Source organism: Chenopodium quinoa, unplaced genomic scaffold, assembly GCF_001683475.1.
Source record: "Chenopodium quinoa cultivar QQ74 unplaced genomic scaffold, ASM168347v1, whole genome shotgun sequence".
In the NCBI taxonomy this organism is placed as follows: domain Eukaryota; kingdom Viridiplantae; phylum Streptophyta; class Magnoliopsida; order Caryophyllales; family Amaranthaceae; genus Chenopodium; species Chenopodium quinoa.
The window spans coordinates 480,324-502,711 of record NW_018744240.1 but is presented as its reverse complement, the minus strand read 5'-3'; the positions used below and the strand labels follow the sequence as shown (position 1 = coordinate 502,711).

The window sequence follows — 22,388 nt, the reverse complement described above, 5'->3', positions numbered from 1 at the left end:
TTACTAAATTTATCTTCAACTTCCATATAACTATTTTTTTTTTTGGAAGCAACTACCATATAACTATTTAAGTTCCTTTTATTGGTTTTTTTTCTTTTAATTTTATTATTCACTTGCGTATTTAATCTTATTTAAACGTTTTAAATCATGCCATTCAAATGTTTCAAAAAAAAAATATAATGCAATTAAAAAAAACGTTAACTCGGATATGAACTTATAAAAAATAAAAAAAGTTTAGATGATTTCAAATAAAACAAGTTTAGAAAAAAAAAATTAGATAATTTCAAATAAAGTAGCTCGGATATCTTATTTAAGTTGGAATTTGTTTTGTCTTATCTAAACTCATTTGAACTTATTAACTCAAATATGAACTTATCTAAAATTGTTTTCCCTAAAATGAGTAGAAGCATTGTGAATACAATAGAGACTGAACTTATTTTAACTTATCCAAACTAAACCTATTTAATCCGAATTTATATCAACTTATAATTATTGTGTTTTATCTAAACTTATTTGAACATGTTATATCAAACATGAACTTATCTGAAATTGTTATCCCTAAAATGAGTGGAAACAATGTGAATAGATCAGAATAAGGTCTGAACTTATCTTCTAAAAATCTAAACTAAACCTATCTTAATGGAATTATTATGACTTATAATGTATATATATCTTATCTAAATTTACGTGAACTTATTAGCTCGAATTTAAACTTCTCTGAAATTACTTCTCTTACAATAAATGAAGAAATTGATAATGATTAAATGTGAACGTCATTACATAAACTGTTAACAAATCGACTCAAAAAATGTACTCGAACCCGATATGACCGGACCTAAAATCAACTTGAAACCCATATTAACCCAATATTTGATACTCGAACCCGAACATGACCCGACCTGATTATAACCCGCAAATTATTGACTTGCCGATTTGAACCCGAAAATGAGCCGAACCCGAGAATGACCCACCTGATTATAACCTGCAAATTATTGACTTGAATCGAACCCGACTTGAATCCGAGAATGACCCATCTTGGAAATGACCCGACCTGATTATAACCCGTAAATTATTGACTTGAATCGAACCCGACTCGAACCCGAGAATGACCCGACCTGATTATAACCCGCAAATTATTGACTGGAACCGAACCAGACTCGAACCCGAGAATGACCCTAACTCGTTTTAACCCGTGAAAACCCGAATTAAACCCGGCTTATTATTCACCCGGTCCGAATGTAACCCAACCTTTTATTAACCTGACCCAAACCCGTTAAGATGTACGACCCGACGTGACCCAACTCAAGTATGACCCAACCGAACCCGACCTGCATAGGTTACAGCGTTAACCCGACATGACCCGACCTACTCTAACCCGACCCATTTACCCGAATTGACAGCTCTAATTGAAACATGTGAGCACTACCATTAATCAGCTTCCATTTCAAACGTCTGATAAATATTGAGACAATATATAAGAGACAAAGGAGTATATGCTACTCGTATATCATAACCAGGGTTGAAGCGTGCGAGCTCTACCATTGTTCGGCTTTCATTTTAAACGTCTGAACACACCAAAATGAAAAGAAAAAATCACACCCTCTTGGTGAGCAGAAAATTAACACCGAAAGTGATAAAAAGGGGAAGAAAATTTCAAGGGTATGTGTAATAAGTAGAGGAGCATTGATTGGAAGGAATGAGCTGGAGCGTCAGATGAAAGGGCCCACGCGTTTGGTCGGTTAAGTGCATACGTGGCAAAAGAACAGCTGTAGTACCACTTGAATCTTTCGTAACTTTTTCATTAAATGGGAAAATCCCTTTGCTGAATCTTGGAACTTGACCGGAAGCCACGCCCAAATGAACTTGTACCTTTTTTTAAAAAGAAATTAATTTTAATACAAGAGTACGGAGTATATATAAACGCCGTATATATATCTCTGTTCCTCATGGAGTTGGTGGAGAATTCATCTTATCACCTTAAAGTTTTTGGAAGTAGGGTCCTTTATTTTACCTTTAAAAAAAAATGCACGATTTTTCATACATATATCTCAAGAAAAGATATTTTCCTATATGCTCTAATTTTTTTTTTTATAATTATTTGATTTATTTTACAATTTAATAATTTCAAAAAAAAAAAAACAAAAACAAATAATAAATTAATTAAAATGATATTGGCAATTACAAAAGTATAATTTTTTTTAATGTAATTTATAATGCGACTTAATTTATTGTTGTTTTGTATTTTATTCGTTGTTGTTAGTTATATGACAATAATATGATATTTTTCAAAAAAAAATGGTAAATATGATATTTCATTGATTACATATTAGGATAAATCTTTAATGTGAAAAGATAATAATATTTATTTTTAAAATAATTTAAATCCTAAATCATAATTCATTGCTTTTTACACTTGAAATTAAACTCTCAAATCTATATATCATTTTGTATATTTCTTGTGATCTCTAACAAATTATCCGTCTTTTCAAATTTTTAGACATAAAATGTTTAAAGAAGGTAAAGTTTTATAAGTTTTAAATTTTTTTTATGAATAAAAAATCTTATCAATCGGGTATTTAGATAAAACAATTAATTTCATAAGATAATTTTTATTTTTTTTAATAATTTAAATCCTAATATCCCACGGATTTTTATACATAAAATCTCATAAAAATAATTTTTGTAATTAGATCATACTCATAATATTTTTGATACTTTGCTATTGTTTGTTAAGGATAATTTTAAATTAATTTTATGTAATTTGTTCCCCTAATAAATATTTTGATAAGAACATTAAAAATAATAGTTATTAGATGTAATATTTGCATGTAAAAAAATTTGTATTAAAAAAAAAAATTCGATAGGATCAACAACTTTGTTCACACCCATATTTCTTCCATCTAATAAAAGTGGATAAATAGAACATGTTAGCAAAAATAAAATTTATATAAAATAAATCTTTATAGTCTTATAAAATAAATTAAAATATTTACCAGAAAGTGAATAATTGTTGTGAAATTAATCTAAAATTTGTAATCATACAAAATTAAATCTATGCATTGGAATTTTTTCATCGTTCTCAATCGCCCAAACAATAGTATTTTAGAAAATTGAATCATTATTTTGTTGTCGCTGACAATGCGTGCGATATTGTTTCTTATTTGTAACGACTGAAAAGTATCTAATGGAGTAAACTTTTTCTTCAATCAATTTTGAACAAAATTGTTGAACAAAGTTGACTTTAATTGAGGCATGAACGTAATCACCATGTAATTAAAAATATAAAATTAAGTTAATTTTATGACTTAATTAAGCTACCTAAATCACAAAAAATTTGTTTTAATCATAAAATTAATTGATAAAAAACTAAAAGGTTGATAAAAGATTTAATAAAGGTAAACGATTTATAAAGATGTAATACCTCCTCATCCAATAGGACCATCAGGCGAGAAACACTTACTTTGATATTCCAAAGATTTTTGCTCAAATATAATTCTCTGATTAAATTATATCTGCATGTAAAAAGAAAATTTAGTAAACAAAACATAAACATATAGTCATTAAGTATCCCTATAAACACAATTTAAGCAATAATCACAAATATACATTTAAACATGGGTTTTAAAAATTAGGCTAAGAATTACCCAGCCATTGATGACCTAATAAAATTGACACAAAATTAATGACACAAAATTTTCTTGGCTTGGTTTTGTATTGATACGAAATTTTGTTGGTGTCATATGATGCGTCAATTTATATGGTAAATATCACAAATTTTAATTTAATTATAATTAAGGAATAATTTTTATTTCTTATCATAAACACTATCAAAATTTATCTTATAATAGTAGGTATATAAATCCTATATCTAAATATGATTATTTTAAAAGATAATTTTTAGTTTTTTAAATAAATTAAATCCTAATAAATCAATATTCGTTGTTTTTACTTACGTGGCAAAATTCTTAAATCTCATTCGTCACTTTGGTTTAGGTGGCAAACGAATTTTTTAAATAAAATAGAAATCTAATTTTTAATTGGTCGAAAATATACCTTTGCTTATGTGGCGCGCCGAATGCTCTCCAAAAATGCCTACTTTATTTATATTAATTAATATATATATTAGATTAGAAATTTAAAATCTTTCTAAAATATAGTTTAATCCATAAAGTTGCTTAATAAAACTTTACATGATTATAATTTTTTTTTCATGTATACTTCCTTTAGTTTTTTATTCACTTTAAATAAACACTCCCTCTATTCCAGAATAACTGAGACGTTGGACTTTTTTCACTATTCATGTATTAGCTTTGACCATAATTTTTACAAACAGAATAAAAATATATTTTATCATAAAATATGTTGGTAGATGGGTATTTATATAAAGTTTCATAATATAATTTTCATTAATATTTAATAATTATATAAAAATAAAGTCAAACTAGTGCATCAACATATGTGCAAAGTTGACTGTGTCAGTTATTCTGAGACAGACGGAGTAAATTTCAGTTCAACGTCCTTTTAATGTAAATATCATTAAATGAACATTTAGAAGAGATATCGATACAAGACATTGTCCGAACCTAAAGAGTAGATTTTATTGATTTGTGGATAAAGATATCGATAGTTAATCTATTGAAGATTGTACGAAATGAAATATGCTCTATATTATGAGATGGAAGATAGTATAATCATCTAGGTAAGTAAAAGCAGAGTGGTTAACCAAAAAATAATTAATAGTGTATATGAATAAAGCACCCACTAGTCAAAATAAAAATAACCACAACAAGCGGTTAAAACTTAAAATTGAGTGGGTTAGTACTATAAGAGATACTAATCGTAATGTGTAGTGTGACTTATACAATATTTGCGAAGCAGAAGAAGTATACATATAAATGGCGCGTGTCTTACAATAAATGAATGATTGTTGTGAGTAGTTGTGATTTGTGAGATATGACAGTTAAGGTTTTCTGTAAGTTTACTGTGGTCAGTCATCGTATACTCGTATGTTTTATTGCGATAATCAACGTAAATTGCACGGTGTAAAGTGGTAAAGCTTATAAGTTGAGTCAGTCCAAGATTCTCCCTTAAATTATGTGCCTATTGCTTAGGAAATGTTCATCTAATGTCTAGAATTTCGGCTATCACTTCACAATTTATTTTATTTACATAACTCCGTATTATTTAAGTTAATTTACTCTAGCTGAAAACATTATAGGAGAATCAGATAATTATGGCAGTTGAAGCTAGAATGCGATTGTATAATTAGAACTAAAATTATAATTAGACACTATTAAGATTCGCATGTAGTGATCGTTAAACACAAGCTAACAAAACTCAAATACCAAAGTTAAATGATAAACACCATTGCAGCAGTACAATAATATAACAATAAAGTCTATATTGCCTCGTTATTTTTCATTTAACTGTTACTTCTTGTAGGTTTGTGAGTCAATAAATTATTGAAATGTGTGAATGGATGTAAGAAAATGGTGAAAAAAGTTAAATAAGGCAGAAAAGAGAGAAACATGTAAATATTTATTGTACTCCGTAAGGTATGATAAATAATACCGTAAAATAAACCTAGTCAAAAATAGAATAAAGTACTTTTTATAAATGTTACCCGTATAAGATAAATCACTACACGAGATATGTTAGGTTTGGAGTTCATCAGATCATATATATCAAACTAAAGATAATACATCTAGATGTATAATAGAAGGATCAAGAAGCAATCTACCTCCGTTTTTTCGGGAGGAGTTTGAAGAGGTTCTTGACAAGTTGACATGTCATGGCTCCACAATTGACAACATAACTACCGGTGCCGCATAGTGCTGCTAAGAATGGTTTTCGGCGCTAAAGCTTAGCCATTGTATGCATAAATCTAGGCCTCAATGAATGCCGCCATTTGTGGTCCATTCGTTACTCAAGCAATTAGCTATTTTCGATTATTAAATTTCCAATTTTCATAAATAATGTACGTGTACTAGCTACTGTACCATGTACCTTCATTACTTCATCAGGATATGCATGCATGGGACGTAATAATGCAATGTAACATTGTTTCTTAATTTGTCCATTACAACGTCTCCATTCATTTTAATTAGTGTTTTTATATATAAATATATAAATACATTAAAAAGTTGAGTGCTACGAGAGTGATGGTTAAAATTGTAAATTTAACGTCAAGTAATGAAAATGAGTGATGTGATATAACTACAAGTGTAATGGTGTATAAAGACACAAAAATGGGATAGGGGGATTCAATTTGAGATTGAGCTTCGAAGCTAAAAATATTTAGTACGTAGTACTTTGTATGATTTCAATAATTTAGTTGACATGAAAAAATAAATAAAATAAAATTATTCTAACGAGCTGAGCTCTCCTAAGGTGTTAGAAAACCATTTAAAATATTTTCTTAAAAAATATAATTTGGGAATGCATGTCAAAATTACACGTTAATTGGTGTAATTAATGCTTGTCTTTATTTAATATTTTAGTTTTAGTAATTTTATCCAATGCCACCGGGACTAACTTGAAAGATATTACTCTATATTAAATTAAGTTTGTCGTTAGCTGGTTCACAAACTTGTAGCTTAAAATTACAATATTTTCAAGAATATACGAAGTACTACGTATTACACTATTACCTATATATCCATATTACTTCATATTATCAAACCTGATCAGAAAATTTCAAACTATACTACTAGCTAGAATAAATCTTACTCCATCTGTCCCAAAATAATTGATACAGTCAAAATTTGCAAACATGTTGATGCACTAATTTGACCTATTTTTATATAATTAAGTATTAATGAAAATTATATTGTCTAGAATTTTATTTTACTAAATTTTTTGAAAAATAGATTTAGTAAAATACACGATAAAACAAATATAGCAAGACTTCAACTGAAAATGTTTATTTTAAATATATTAGTGTACAAATATTGTCATACTACTACAATCAAAACATTTTAGTTAGGATTGCACAAAAGTTGAATCCTGTTTCGGGTACGGTTTGATGACTATCGAGTTCTCAACTAGGGTTCTGAGTCGTGAGTAGCAATGATAAGTGAAATTTGGGTTGAGATTGTCGGGTCATCTTAGGTTAGGATCGGATAGCACAAAAGCAAGATAATAAGTGACCAAATAATAAAATGAGAAGGATAACAAAGTAAAGAGGGGCCATGTGAAGAAGTAGTGGGAATGTGAGATGTGGGAATGAAGTGGGTTGGCGCAGGGCAGGACATGAATTGAAGAAATGGAGAATTTTAATGGCATGTTTTGTTTTCTAAGATTTGACTGTGTCTTGTCTGGCCCCACTTCTCATCTCTTTCCCACTCCTGATTTTTCTTATTCTTGTACCCTTTTCTAAGTTTTGTAAATTGTGTATAATGTGTTTGTAATTGGATTTTGTAATCAACTTGGTTGGTGATTAGAGAGGTTAATGAGGCCGCTTAATTGAATACTCTACGTCTTTACTAGATCGAGATTATGTATGGTGTGATTCATTTGAAGATGTTATAGCTTTGGAGTAATGTCTTGCTTTTAATTTTGTGACATAAAAGCTAAGTTGATTGTGGAGGGAGAATATCTGTTATTTTTGAAATTGCTACCCACCTGAAGCCTAATGTCGATCTCTTTATTATGTACATTGGTTTGTGATTGACAAGGATGTGAGTAACTCGAGTATGGTATGTTAATGTTTAAACTCATCTAACTAATAGTCAAACTTAACCTATCATTCAAGTTTAAAATTATGTTTGGGCTTGTTACGATTAAGACCAGGGTTCCAATTTTGAATTTGATTTGTTTGCGTGCTAATCATACCAATTTAAAAGCGAGTTTCAAAACACATTATGATTTATTTATCGCAAGCTATTTAGTTACAAGCATAAATAATAACCATTTGTCCAACAAAACTTTTTCAAATTACATGAATTATTCATAAACTTATAATATACTCGATTTGTTTATGTTCAAGCTCAATTCAAAACGAGCATTCAACTTTGTTCATTACTCCATAATAAAAACAGAATTTTGGCAAAACTCGAGATCTTTACCAAAATTCTCCGAGGTTACATATATGAGGCAAATTATTGATTACAACCTATCACAGATGCTTGAGAGAACCACATCAAGAAGATTAGGCCAAATTTCTCAAGAGCTTTGACTGGTGCAAGAATGTTGGAAGTAGGGTGCTAATTGAGCGAGGTGATTGCTAGCCTGAGTTTAAGTTTCTCAAGAGCTTAATTTGATACCTTATTGATTACAAAAGTCAATTTCAAAGCTTGTAGCTCAGACTTAATTCTTCCAAAACTACGATTTCATAAAGAAAATCTCTCAAGTTTCCTAGCCGCAGTTACAAAATACGTCATACATACAAAGTAGCAACTACGAGTGTCGAGTATTACACATATATATGTGCCGAATCCATCATAGACGTTGCGTACTTATATAACACTTATTCCATATCATTCGGTTTTGTTTTGTATGAATAATTCTATAACATTAAAGTCTATAACTTATCCCCGTGACATCCTTGGCAATACTGTATCTATCAACGGGACCAAGAGGGATTCTTTTGGGGTTGCCCATTGCACACTGGACATTGAGATGATTGATAGCAAGTTAGCAACAAATTTTATTTTGATCAATTGGCGTTAATAATATGCACAAAATATTCATGTACGGTTAATTTATCATTAACTACCCTGGCCTTTCACGAATTGTCATCTTGTTAAACATGAAGGCGAGATGTAGATAGTAGGTGCACTTAAGTGTACTAAGAAGAGTTAGAACTGGTGTACAACTTGTACTGTATGTAACTCTCGACCATCCATTGAATTAAAAAATCACGTCGTTTTCACAATAAATTTATTATTCATTATTCATTAAAAAGTAGAAGGTACTCTTAACTATACAGAGTGACGGGAGTGTACAACTTTAATCCGAAGCTTGTAAGATATGCGTTTATTCGTTATATATAACGTATCATTCAATGGCATGTCATGGTACTAATAACATAAATACTTGACATGCATGCATTAATTTAAAGCATTATACTCCAACATGGTACAAAGTGGAGTAGGTTACTGGTAATTGGATTGCTGTATTTTCTCCTTAGGAATAGTGATGGTGAGCACTCCATTGTTATCCACAGAGCTCCTCATATGCTCGGGTTTGGCATTAGGAGGTAACGTGAACTTACTCATAAACTCTCCATAACCGCGCTCTACATGATGATAATTGTCTTTCTTTTCCTCATTCTCACGCTTCGATTTGGCACTGACATGGATCATCCTCCCACCCTCCTCTAGTTTCACCTTCACATCCTCTTTTCTCACCCCCGGAAGCTCAGCCTTGAAGTGATGAGCTTCGGGGGTTTCCTTGTACTCAATCTTAGTCCTAGGCACCATTCCCCTCATTTCCGGTAGTAGTGGCCGTGGAGGAGGCATGAGTGGTGGTGCTCGGAAGGCTGGGAAGTCGAAGGGAAAGTCATCCCAAAAGTAAAGGGAGAAAGGATCAAACACTTCTAGAGGGCGGCCAAAGAAGCCGCGTTGATATGGCATCATGGATTGCATTTTTATGGGTTAGGGTTTTAAAGCTTAGAACTTTGAGATCAAATTTGATATTGAGTTGAATTTCGCACACAAGTTGGATTGTTTGCTGCAGACAAATAGGGTTATATATAGGGAAAAATAATGAGAAAAATGGGTTATTAAGAATTTAAGATCATGTTTTGTATGCGTTATTTGCAAGTTGTGATGGATAATTAAGGATCTTGTCCTTGCCGTGGAACCTACCAGCACCTTCTAAGGATCGAATTTACTTTTTAGGTGTATGCAAATTGTACCATGAAATGTGGGTAATAAAATAAAGGAATAAAGGGAGAGCACCGCACTACTCGAAAAATTTAATCCAAAAATAAAAAACTCAACAGAAGTTCGATTCCCACCTTCGTTTTCCAAAGTCATGTTTGAGTATTGGTAGGTCGGTAAGGCTTGTACTTTTCACCTTATGAAATAGCATACAATAAAATTAGTGATTTTAACATAATTCAACTTCGATAATAATTTGACAAAGGGAATAAAACTTTATCAAGCACAAAATTGTGATTTACTTTTGGATAACATGTTCATTGACTAGCCTTTGTACGGAGTTTCCTTATGGTTTGAGAACCTATATTTACTTAACACGGGCAACATATCAAAGGTTGTGACCTCTAATCAGGTAAATTACAATGCAAGTATATAATGAAACCGAAATCAAGTGTGTGTCTGTTTTTTTTTTTTTTTATTTATTTATTTTTTTTTACCCTAATCCATCAACCAAACAGAAGGATATAGAAGGAACAGAGAATCACATCTGATATACTTTGTGTTAGAAGGTGGTATGTTATATGCATTTAAAAAATTATTGTCAAGCAGAATCAGATTCTCTCTTCTTTTATTGTTTTTAATCAATTCAAATTTATTTTAGTTTTTATCTTTTGTTTTTTTGGGGAAGGTTGAGAGGGAGTTGTCTATAATTGGTTGCATCTAATCTAGATGTTACGGCCAATATAAATTCAGTGAATGGGGTGAGTTCTTTATCTAACTTATATTCCAAATCAAATGTCATAGACGTGACTGCATGATGCAGGCATTAGAAAATAATACTAACAGATACAGTTTTGCCATTATTTGTTGTTAATTATACAAATTATGATTTGCTAAAGACTATAAATCTATATCATTTTTCTTTCGTGCCAAGCTATCTTAGTACTATTACAAATTCAGATATTATAATATGATTTAGTGTAATGTTATGTCATATGATGTGATGCTTTTCAATAATTAGAAATTACGAAGTAGATAATATAATCAGAGCTGAATGTAAACCGGTTCTAGTGATTTTGATTACTTGACACTGCGGCATTCATCAGCGTGAGTTTGTTCATTATTCATCAGGAGTTGCATTGCAATTTTACTTTACTTCCCAAGTAATCACAAATTATTCGCAATTTTGGTTTTACCATCACTAATTCACCCAAAGGAAAAAAAAAAAATAAAAAAAAAATCTGCTGACAAATGCAGCGTAAAGCTCCAAACTTAACAATTCAAGTGTTCAACACAAACACAAGAACAAAGAATGCATCATATTTTGGAATGCCCAATTCCAAAATTCGATAACAGACGCCCATCAGACTTCAAATAAAGCCCACTTCCAAAAATTAAATACCCTATCGTATGTCCAACAACGGCTGCTATGAATATACCGCCATTGTAAGACATAACAGCCAATATTACCATGTAAGCCATCCCAGCTCGGATAGCTCGCATCCCGGTTCTAAAAAAGCAGGCTGCAACTTGGTTTGGGCCGGGTTTAATGATATGGCAATAGGCGAGACATTCTACCAAAATGGCTAGGGAGAAGACCAACAACACAGCCACAACATACATACCAGTACTTGTACCAGGCCAGCCAGGGAACAGAATCTGATGTGCTTTGCCCCAGTAAAATGCCGTGTGGAACGCCATCTTGTGGGTCCCAGTAGGAATTGAAGATGATGGTGATGGGGATAGCAACGGGGATGGAAATGGGGACAGCGGTAGTGGAGGTAGTGCAGTGAGATTGTGATGGTAAATCTGGTGATGAATGGTTTTGAAGAGATACTGCATTATAGTTTAGCACTAGCAGTATTGCCTATGATGACTAGGGTAGGGATTTTATATGATCAAAGGCGAGTGATATTTAATTGACACCAGAGGGTTTCTATATAGAATTTTGATTTCTGTTTATAGGAATATAGTTTTAATCTAATAAACTGTTGCTATGTACACTTTATTTTAAAGTAAAGGATTGCTCCTTCTAAAAGAAAAGGGTTATATAAATAACAGATTCTTATTTGCAAATTCAGCAATATATCACTCTGTATTATAAACTAATTGATCAATACTAATTAGTATTACCAAACAAAATCTTAATACAATAAGTCTATAAAACTATCATAACTACGGGTCTTTTCTCTTTATGTATGTTTTCGTTCTTTTTCCCATTAAAATATAAAGAAGCAAAGGGTGAAAGCTTAAAATGAAAGACATAATCTAAAATGTACCAGACACCGAGAAGCTTTTTCAGCAGGAAGAATTCTATCTTATGCTTGCACCGAATGTGAATGTGCTTTTTCACAAGGAAATGAGCTGCCATAAAATGTGGTATTAGAATAATAAAGTAGGGATATAATGTCAGGAAAAGATTTGTGCTATCTCTAGACTGCAAGCAACGCATAAGTAATTTTTTTTTTTTTTTATTAATTAAAAATTTAGATTAGAAATGCTAGTGTTGTAGCAATTACTCGTAGTTTGTACTTCGTACAAGATTTTGCTCACATCATGCTTACAATTTAGTAATTTACCAACCAGGACTTAACAGATACATAAATGGAATTGGAGGAGCCAACAATAACTAAAAAGGCCTTCCAGCTTCTTCCATCAGCTTCTTCACTCTTGTAAGCTTCTCTATCTGCGACAAAACCTGTAATATATCACATCTAGAGGAGGTTAACACTTACTCATGGTCTACAAATCAGGGGGTTGTCAAATTTAATATGTGCATTTTAGTTTACTTGAGCCTTTGATCTACCCCGCCCTGTTTTTACAGGGTTTGAAAGTAAATTAAACCCAAAAGAAAGTTAAAAAAAATAGTGGGGGGTAGCTATAGGCTTCTATCATATTAATAAACAATAAAGCTTGGAAAATCCAGCAAGTGAAACTATTCACAGAAAGGAGACTAGAGTTGCTGAATAAACAAGCGCATGAGAGGAGGAGGAGAGGGTACCTCCAGTGCCATGTCTTCTGCAGTAACTTGTTCATATTCATCATAAGCAAGTTTGGTAGCCACCGCTGTCAAAAACAAAAATCATAGGAAAGAAATGAGAAAATAAGTAAAGTTTGCAATAATATCTTACAACATAAGAACAAAGTGTAGTAAGTTTACTTTGCACTGAAATAGTTGCATCTGCCGTAGCATATCCACCTCTGTTCTCTTCACAAAGCAGAGTTAACTGATCCAAAGCCTGACATAATTTTTCAGCATTAATGTTAATACAGTGGGAAATACGTTTGCTTAGAAACCTGACATTGCCTAAAAGCGAGAGTTGCTCCTAAGAATCAAGTGATGGAAGAATCAGACCTCAGAGAAGGTATCTGGAGTAGACGTAGTAGATTGTTCATCATCTCTAATGGACTCTTTTGCTATAATGTCTAAAGGAACATCTATCCATATTGTGATTCCATGTCGTAGTAGAGCCCTTCACAATTATTCAGGAAACAGTTCACAAAACCGAACATGTATTTATGGGAAGTGAAATAACATGATGTGCACAAGAGCATTACAAGGACAACCACAAATACATCCTTACAAATTAGTCATACTCTGAACTGCACCATTTCCAGCATTGACTATTAGTCGGCCCAATGATGATAATTGCTTCAACACTTCAGTCTGTGAGAAAAAAATAATATTATAGCAATTTCTAGGTCTTAACTGCCTAACTAATTAAACATTTATTACACTGACAAACAAAATTCCATAGAATAGGTAGAAAATGTGGCAAACATAGCCACTGCTTGATGGAACGGGTGGATTGTGCATTTGGTGTATCAGCTTGACATATATGCTTACACAATGAGAAAGACCAGACTAATAGCAACAACGCCACCAATAGCTCATTTTGTATCCTTAGGTCATGGCTAATTTCTTAGGCTCTTAGCTAACCTCTGGGGATGTTCACAGAGGGATGGTACCAGATAACTATTCAAAGTTCAAACTGAACTATAAACATGAAAAGGACCTTTTGAGACGCTCTTCACCTTCTTTAAAATTTTCTTATGTATTGTGCAATATCCCAGAGACAAAAACAACTAATGCTAATCATGTCAATGTACCTTTCCACAGTACTTTCTTCCTTGTAATTAATACTGTCCCAAAAGTGTTGTCCATATCCACTGTTTACAAGTACCAAATAATAGTTTATTGAATTAATTATTGAGTGAAATTTTACTAATATTGTATTAGTAAAATGAAAAAGGGACAGATGCCTGAGTGAACTCTAATGATAGACAAACAATTAGGGGTGCAGGAAGCAAAGGCTCTTGCTATCATTAACAAAGGTCCATTAGGTTTAGATTGAGGGGAAAGGCTTGCTTTGGTTCTTCCGTCTACGGTGAATTTGTGCTTTGGTGCGATTAGTGATTAGATGATCTGAATCTACATGATTCAAAATGATAGTATCAACCCTCTCCTTTTCCTTTCCTTTTTTTTTCTTTCAATAGAGGGATCTAGTTGGGCTCTATTGATCAAAGTAGAGTCTCCTTCATGCTTGGCACTTGATGGATCTAGATACCAAGCATCTTATGTGAAAATATGGACAGTTCTTATTAAGCTCGCATAAGAGTTTTTCCTATGCTTCTAGAGGTCAATCACATTTCTCAGGGATTAGTATACTAGGCAAGGGGTTACTTCAAGTTCGACAAACTCAAAGCTGATAATACATATTTTAAGAAGGTTTCTTGACATGGGACCATAATTTTGCACTTCTAACACTAAAAAAAAAAAGAAAAAGAAATATTAATAGATAATAAGTCATGATAGCGCATAGAAATTTTATTCTTAAACACCACATAAGTATCCAGTATCCCACAAGCTGCTGATGAAAAACTACCTCCGATTTTTGAAAACCATCTTCATCCCTCTCTTTAAAAGATTTGCCGGAAGAATCCTCAGCAGCAGCCTCCTCAACTACATTGTCACTGAAAACGACCACAAAACCGAATAAGAAACAATTTAAGTGCATCTGACTTCAAGTTGCAAATGGCATATTAGTCAGAGAGGAAAAAGAAAATGAGTTAACCTATCAAAGTAGTAATAGCGTAACTCATCTGCAATAAGCTTGCCCACACTGGTCTTCATTGCACTCTTCATACCTTTGCATAAGTATTTATACATAAGACATAGAGACCAACATATCAGAATCATGATTGAGTGTACATCATCCAAGAACATTTTTAAAGTGCAACTGAGGCCTACCCACGAGAAATATTGACGTTCCTTTCAGGTCTGCGCATATATCTGTTGCCTTCTTCTAAATTAAGACTGAAACAGTTAACAATAAGCACTGGAAATCACAAGCTAAATAATATCTTGATCATAGTTAGATTGCAAAATAACTAAGAGCACAAAAAGGAGGAAAACCTTGCACATATATAACTTATTTAGGATCAACTTCCCACCAAAAAAGAGCAACTTACATCAAGACATGATTTCATATAAGATGTAACTACATACATCATGTAGAAGCTGACAGGACAGTTAGCAAAACATCTAATTCTGCATCACTATCATTCAAAATCCAAAATATTTTCATAATCATTTCCAAAGGAGGTACCAAGTAGGCTATTATATATAAGGATTTGACAGTTCAATATACTTCATATTGTTTAGGAGGTCATATTAAAAGCTATACTCAAGAATTGCTCTTTGTATATGATGCAAGGATTTAATTAGTTAATTTTCATACAAAATGAGTTGTTGTATGTGATTTGTATATGTTATACATTCATAAGGTATTGGTGGCTACTAGCTAGTCGCAAAAACAGATTAATTGTTATACATGGGAGCATGGTGAGGTATGAGGATGGAAATTTTGCAGGGTGATGTTGAAAATTAGCCACCAAAATGTGCAGGAGTCTAAACCCAAATGGTAAGAGACACGACTTCCTTAAAGAGTGCCTATATCTACACTCCTAGGTGTTCAAGCCGGGATCGAGCACCATAAGTCAAAGACATCACTCGTTTGATACAGCAAAGACAGCCACCACAGCCAGCCATGCCCATCGCCGGAAACTCCTCAGTGTTACATCCACCAAGAATTTTCTATTTTGCAAATCAATATTCCAAATTCATTGTCACATCCTAACAATGATGACTACTTACAAGTCCTAATTTTTTTGGTTTTTGTATTAATTTGATTAAATACGGTTCAATTTGGAAATTTGATACAAAAAAGTGGATAATTAAGAACAATTAGAGCATAATACAAGGAATAAAGGTCATAAAAGCACCTTTAATGCAAGGGATCCACGAGAATTAGCAGGTTCGGTTGCCAAATTTCCTGAAAATAAGATTCAGAAGCATAAATACTCAAAAATGTCCAAGAAAAAGCAAAATTCAGTCTTTGAACAAATTAAAAACACAGCAGAGCACCATAATTTACCCAATCTAAAATAACCATCAAAATCTTCAATTCTAATTAAAAAAGGGGGGGGGGATAAACAACAATTCAACAGACAATCATCATGCAATAAACGGAAATTCGTAGAAATTGAAAAGAAAAACATAAGAAAAGAGATAATGAAGAGTAGTAAGTAACCGTCGGAGAGTGAGCGAGTAGTGGTGAGTTGGTTCTGCCATTGATGGAAGTAAGTGAGAGGTCTGAAATGAGAAGAAGAAAGAGGAAATTGAAGAGATGAAGTTGGTTTTGAAGGAAGAGAGCTGCCCCTGCATATACACTGGATTGCTGGGCGAATCCTTATCTCCATTTCCACGAACTTTGCTCAAAACGATCTCTTTTACTTTTAATTCCTTTTGGATAATATTTATACATGTCCGTGAGTCCAATAGAATTCCTTTTATGGCTCACTTTTCTCCTTGTGATAGTCCACAAAAGGAGTGTACCTACAGAGGATGTTTTATTAATCATACCAAGTATTATGTTAAACATATTTTTCGCAATTACAACATAAATAAATTTAGAGGAGATAGTAGGCAACTTTGAGGTTACAAGGTTGAGCTCCATTTATTTGGAAGTAAAGAGGGTCCTTTTTACCTTGTGAAATTACGGAGTAATAATTTACACTTAATTGATTCATAACAACGAGTTGATTGGTAAATTGATACATAAAACTCCTTAATTGTATGTAAATTAATGCATTTTTATCAAGTAAACAATACTCCATCAACAATAACCATACTAAATTTATTTTTATGACTTTTTTTTTTTTTTTTTTACTTTCATGAAACTCTACCGTGTAAACCTTGCACTCACGTTAAGAATCATATGTCATTGTAGTAATCAATTCTCTAACTTGAAACGCTTTTTGGGGGGATCCGAATGAGCCACAACGCCCACAACTCCATAAGAGCATTACAAATTATGAAAGGCCAATTAAAGTTTCACAAAAATTTCTGCTTACAAAATGACTATCAACTATGTTCTGCATCAAAAACTAGTTAATTTTTAAAATTGTTGCCCACCCCAAACTTTACATGTAATCCCTCCTCAGTTGTCACTTCTAAAGTTATTCACTAATAATTTTCTGTTTTACACAAATCACTAATCAACTCATACACTTGCTGGTTTGCAACTGTATTTATAATAAAATGTAGGTGACCGTCAGCTGATATTAAAACCACAAAGGTAACACTACTTATACAATTGCATAGTTACACTTCACATGACACAATTAATTTGCCATAATGGCCACGACAAAAGAGTCATACTAACCACATTTTTTTTGAGGAAAACTCATCCTAACCACATTTAAGACCTGATAACTTGTAATTGACTTATGTTATCATACTTTCTTTTCGTTTGTTGTAAACTTAGTTTAATTAATGTAATTTCAGCCATTTTCAAAATAAAAATAAAAAAATAAAAATAAAAATAAAAATAAAAAAAATAAATAAAAACCTTACAAACAAATTATACAAGCTTTGGTGTGTGAAGATAGTATTTGAGAAATGAAAGTGTAAAGATAAACTAATACTCCGTACTTTTTAAAACAGGTTCACTCTAAACCCTTAAAAGGTTTGCCTTGCCCCTTAACTGGACGATAGTATAAAAACTTAGCCTATTTATTTATTAGACGGATGTAACCCATTAATAACTGTGGCGGGTCATGGGTCATGGCTTTTAATAGGGATCCAAGGCGTCCAACCCATTGAATTGCTCTATTGAAGCGCATTCAACGTTCTCCATTGAAGCGCAGTTGCCGTTCTCCGTTGAATCTAGTTCTTGTATCCCCCATTGAAGCAGCTTCTGAGGTAAGTTGTTTGTATTTGTTATCATCATATCAAATATCCCGAAAATTATGAGATAATTGAATCAAATATCCCTAAAATAATGAGATAATTGAATCAAATTTGGTTGCTAATGTATTGCACAACACTTTAATGTTAGGATTCAACTATGAAATCAGAGCTCTTTTCCCTGGCCCAGGGCTGCCGCCCCACCTGCCCTTCCTCAGGGACGGACCTGGGAACAATGAAATTTGCCCTCTTGATGGGAAATTATAGGGCTATTACTTCCTTTAATTGTACCCAATAAGATGAATTACAAATCAAGTGTATAGTGGAAACTAATTATCCAAAATAAAATTCGAAACTTTTTCCCGTTTTTAATTCCCCTCCCGTTTGTCCCATTAAGAGTTTGTCAGTTGTTACATGAAAAAAAGTGATGAATTTGTATAGTATTCTCCTTTTTGCTGTAGGAAACAAGGTTTTGTTATCAGATTATGTGCTTGTTAGCTAATAGTTAGCATATGTAAATCAATGTATAACCATATGTATGCGATTATTATTAGTTTTTGATACATTGGAGGATCAAACTGCGCCCCTTCTTTGTTCGGATGGATTTGTTAGTGTTCTTGTTTGCTATGCTTTTGATCTTTTCATTGATGACTGCGTTGTTTGGTTTTCCTTTATGCCATTGTTGTGATAGATGTCACTCCAAGAAAATTTAGCAAGGTTTCGGAAACAGCAAGAGAAGTGTCAGTCAACTCTTTCGAGTATTGCTTCTGAAAAACAAGCTTCAACCATCTATAAATGCAAGGCCTCCTGTCAAATTTTCAAATGATACCCGAGAGGCTTCAGATCATTAATAGCATAAGGAAGGCTCCTGCTGGAGCTCAAATAAAGCGTGTCATTGATCTGCTTCTAGAGGTACGCTGGGTATGCATGCTGTTGTGTTACACTTGTACCTGTCAGGTTATGAACTGAGTTATGGCAAATTGCCAAGAGAAATATATTAACTAATAGATGATAGTATTTTGTTAACCTTGAATGTGTTTAAGCAAAGACAAGAACATAAGTAGTGAAATAATCCTGCATCACATGTTGGCTGGATATTCTGCTTAATGTCTTTGGGTTGGTTGCAGCGGAGGGAAGCCTTAACTCCTGAGCAAATCAATCAAGTATGCCATGTCGATGTTTATGCAAACAAAACTGTGTTTGAAAGTTTGAAGAACAACCCAAAAGTGAGCTATGATGGGCAGTGTTTCTCTTACAAGGTAGGCCTCAGTGGTTGATTTTTATTTATCAGCTCATCGGGTTTGATAGTGAAACCATTTATTCTCCTACCAATTAAATAGTTTTGAGTTCCCTTATCCTTACAGTCAAAGCATGAAGTTAAGAACAAGGACCAATTGCTTGTCTTAATACGGAGATATCCAGAAGGCATGCCAATCGTTGACTTAAAGGATTCTTATATAAATGTGATGGAGGACTTGCAGGTAACTAATTTTTCTTCTCAACCTTTCCTTCCTAGCCTTTCTTCAGCATCATTGGAATAGTAGTTTCAATTTGCCAGTGGATTCTTATATATATATATGTGTCCTCTCTGTGACGTACGCATATAGTTCATCTTTATCAACGATTAATGGTGAAGAGTGGATTTGCTACCATAATATCTGACGTTTACTCATTTGCAATTTTTCTCAAAGTTGGTTCATAGGGAAAATAAACTCCCTTATTCACATTTAATTGAGGTCAATTACCTTATATTATATATGATGCATGGCATGGTTTCTACATGATTTATGGCAATAAATCCACCCAAAATTGGCACTTGTAATTTTTCACTAGTTAGTCAGTTACTAGTCTTATTATGTATGTATTTTATTTATTTCTCATTTGTTGGTATTAGGCTTCATACATGTACTTTTACCATTGTAATTTCTTTTCTTTCAGAAGAAAAGGGAGTTGATAAAATTAAATAATGAAGAGTGCTGCCAAGGAACTTGTAAAAGGAATGAAATTATAACTCTGTGCTGGTTGATTGAGGTAACGAATTCCACTCCCTGCTTAACCTTCTTTTCCCTATAATCTCCCATCAATCCAAAAAGTTCCCCAATATTGTGAGAAGATATAGCAGTATGGGGAATCTAGGAAAGATGTTCTTGATGCTGAGGAAGTGGACAGTAATTAGGAGATGATGACTAATTCATGATGATGGTGTGGAAAAAGTCAAGGAGACTAGTTTTTTTGTGAGGAGTTGGCTAGTTGATTGCTGATCATTGGATTTGTATGATGTTAACTCCACACAGCTAAGGACATGATTCAGGTGGTGGTGGTTGGGGCGGGCGTGTAATCGATAGTTGGAAATTAGGGTGGTGGTTACAGTTTGGGAATGAGGGAGGTGAGTTTGTAGAGAGGAGAATAAATATGAAAAAATTGGCATTTTGGGGTAGAGGATCTGGAAATTGCAGAAAATGGTGTGGAAGAAAAGAAGTGCAAAGATGACGTAGTCGGTAAATGGTGGGTTATCTGATTTATTTTTACTGCAGTTTTTGTTTTATTTTCTTAAGTGTTAGTGGAAGATTTAAGAAAACTTGGAGGGTGACGAAAGTGATATGAGTCTTTTGGGGGTTGAGGAAAATATGGTGTTGGATAGGGTGGGGTGTTTTAGAGAAAGTACACCGAGGACATGTCATGACTTTATATATGTATATATACTCCTTGCAACTAAACTCATTGTGTTTTGCAAATTATATACGAAGTATATATTTTTCCTTTGTTATGGTTTTCTACTTTTTTTTTAGTGATTTTACTTGCATGTTTTTCCTCTCTTAATCTCTCCTTAGCCTTTTTATAAAACTTTGTCAAATTTCATATTTTATGTCCTCTTGTTGGGTTTTCACTTTGCACCGCTTTTCTCTCTCTCTCTCTCTTTTTATTTTTTATTGTTTAAAATCACTATATTTTTTCTTGGTTTTCACTGACTTTCATTTTATCACTTATCTTTCTTTGCTCCATTTTTTGCGGATGGTACCTTTTGAAGATCCATATTAGCTGACCCCAAATCATTTTGGGAACTTTTAATCTTTTATTGTTACGGTGAGTGAGATTTATTGCTTCTATATAGTACTTGGACCCTTTTGCCTCAGCCTCAAATCTGATAAGGTACATCCAAGGTTCATCCCTTGACACAACAAACTCATATGAGCCTTTGCGTAATTCAACTCCTCATTGCCCTGTTCTTCGAAATAACTTTTCCAGAGGCAGTGGGTAATTTTGAGTATCTCATCCCTCTACATGTAAGCCCAAGCTGTAGGAACCCTATTACATTTGGTTATCTCATGCCTTGTGAAATACTGATTAATAGAAAGTTTTGTTAGGACTAATTTGCCTTAGTGAATAAGTTAAGGGGGCAATTGGGTACCTTTATACTTCAACGAGTATACCAGGTTCAGGGGGTAATGAACCACTTTCCTGTTATTTTTACTGGTCATCTCTCATGTGTTATGTCAACTAAATTTAGCATTTTGGTAGTTTTGCTTTGAATCATTTTTATTTAAATTTGAAAGCATCCTCCTTAGTTCCTGTTGTTATTCTGCTTTTCCCAAGTTCTTTCTCCATTAATGCAAAATATTATTCAGTTTGTTGAAGCTGTAAGCTGTTCATGGTGGAATTCAGTCAATAGTGATTCTTAGCTTAATGGATTGCAAAGGATGGATCACATTTATTGGTTTAAAAAACAGAATTTCAACCTTGTTTTACTGTTAGTCTGTCATTGATTTCAAAATTTTGAACCTTATTTTACTGCTGGAAAACCTGGCTGATAGTGGTATTTTCTCCATAGGCCTTGAAGGCCGATCGAAAAGTTTGGCTGCTCTCAAACTTTGATTCACAGGAAGATATAGTATATCCAAATGATCCCCGAGTTCCTATTAAGGTAGATGATGATCTGAAACAACTCTTCCGAAGCATTGAATTGCCTCGCAATTTTCTTGATGTTGAGAAAGAACTTCAGAAAAATGGAATCAAGCCTCTTACGAACACTGCCCAGAGAAGGGCTGCAGCACAGATTCAAGGCGTTTGTATGATTAGTTTTGTACTAATAATTTTATTTTCATTGTACTCTCATTATCTCATAGTGTCTCTTGATTGATATTAACTAAAGAAACATATATAATAATAAAATTTTTAATCAGAAGTATTATTGTTTGATTAATGTTTAGTGATTTTATTATAAATTATTTTGTATTATACAATTTATCATTTAATGCATCCGTATATGTAGGCTAATGTTTTCCATCACATGTACGTTGGGTTTGGATTTGGCT

At 32.9% G+C, this 22,388-nt stretch overlaps 3 protein-coding genes and 1 pseudogene across 3 annotated transcripts; 1 reads left to right on the top strand and 3 right to left on the bottom strand.

Annotated features, from left to right (window-relative positions):
* Window positions 1-8,866: 8,866 nt before the first annotated feature.
* LOC110694676 (copper transporter 6-like) lies at window positions 8,867-11,892 on the bottom strand. Its single transcript, XM_021871838.1, has one exon. The coding sequence runs from the start codon at window positions 11,664-11,666 to the stop codon at window positions 11,142-11,144; it is 525 nt and encodes a 174-aa protein (XP_021727530.1). The 5' UTR covers window positions 11,667-11,892; the 3' UTR covers window positions 8,867-11,141.
* Window positions 9,096-9,587, bottom strand: LOC110694768 (18.1 kDa class I heat shock protein-like). The gene has a single exon (XM_021871939.1). The coding sequence runs from the start codon at window positions 9,585-9,587 to the stop codon at window positions 9,096-9,098; it is 492 nt and encodes a 163-aa protein (XP_021727631.1).
* Window positions 11,893-12,035: 143 nt separating the features above from the next.
* On the bottom strand, window positions 12,036-16,649 carry LOC110694674 (probable inactive shikimate kinase like 1, chloroplastic). The gene is made up of 10 exons (XM_021871837.1): window positions 16,418-16,649; window positions 16,110-16,159; window positions 15,076-15,130; window positions 14,900-14,972; window positions 14,711-14,798; window positions 13,409-13,491; window positions 13,180-13,297; window positions 12,985-13,063; window positions 12,826-12,890; window positions 12,036-12,522 (listed from the first exon to the last, which is right to left on the bottom strand). The coding sequence occupies exons 1-10, from the start codon at window positions 16,584-16,586 to the stop codon at window positions 12,454-12,456; spliced, it is 849 nt and encodes a 282-aa protein (XP_021727529.1). The 5' UTR covers window positions 16,587-16,649; the 3' UTR covers window positions 12,036-12,453.
* Window positions 16,650-18,766: 2,117 nt separating this feature from the next.
* Window positions 18,767-22,288, top strand: LOC110694673 (annotated as a pseudogene).
* Window positions 22,289-22,388: the final 100 nt, after the last annotated feature.

What these genes read in the sequence shown, in the direction of transcription:
- LOC110694768 (XM_021871939.1), bottom strand. Translation starts at nt 9,587, where the DNA reads ATGCAATCCATGATGCCATATCAACGCGGCTTCTTTGGCCGCCCTCTA.
- LOC110694674 (XM_021871837.1), bottom strand. Translation starts at nt 16,586, where the DNA reads ATGGAGATAAGGATTCGCCCAGCAATCCAGTGTATATGCAGGGGCAGC. An exon ending in CGCTATTACTACTTTGATAG is followed by an intron (nt 14,799 to 14,899) that starts GTTAACTCATTT and finishes GGTCGTTTTCAG; the next exon opens with TGACAATGTAGTTGAGGAGG. An exon ending in TGCAACTATTTCAGTGCAAA is followed by an intron (nt 12,891 to 12,984) that starts GTAAACTTACTA and finishes TGTTTTTGACAG; the next exon opens with CGGTGGCTACCAAACTTGCT.
- LOC110694676 (XM_021871838.1), bottom strand. Translation starts at nt 11,666, where the DNA reads ATGCAGTATCTCTTCAAAACCATTCATCACCAGATTTACCATCACAAT.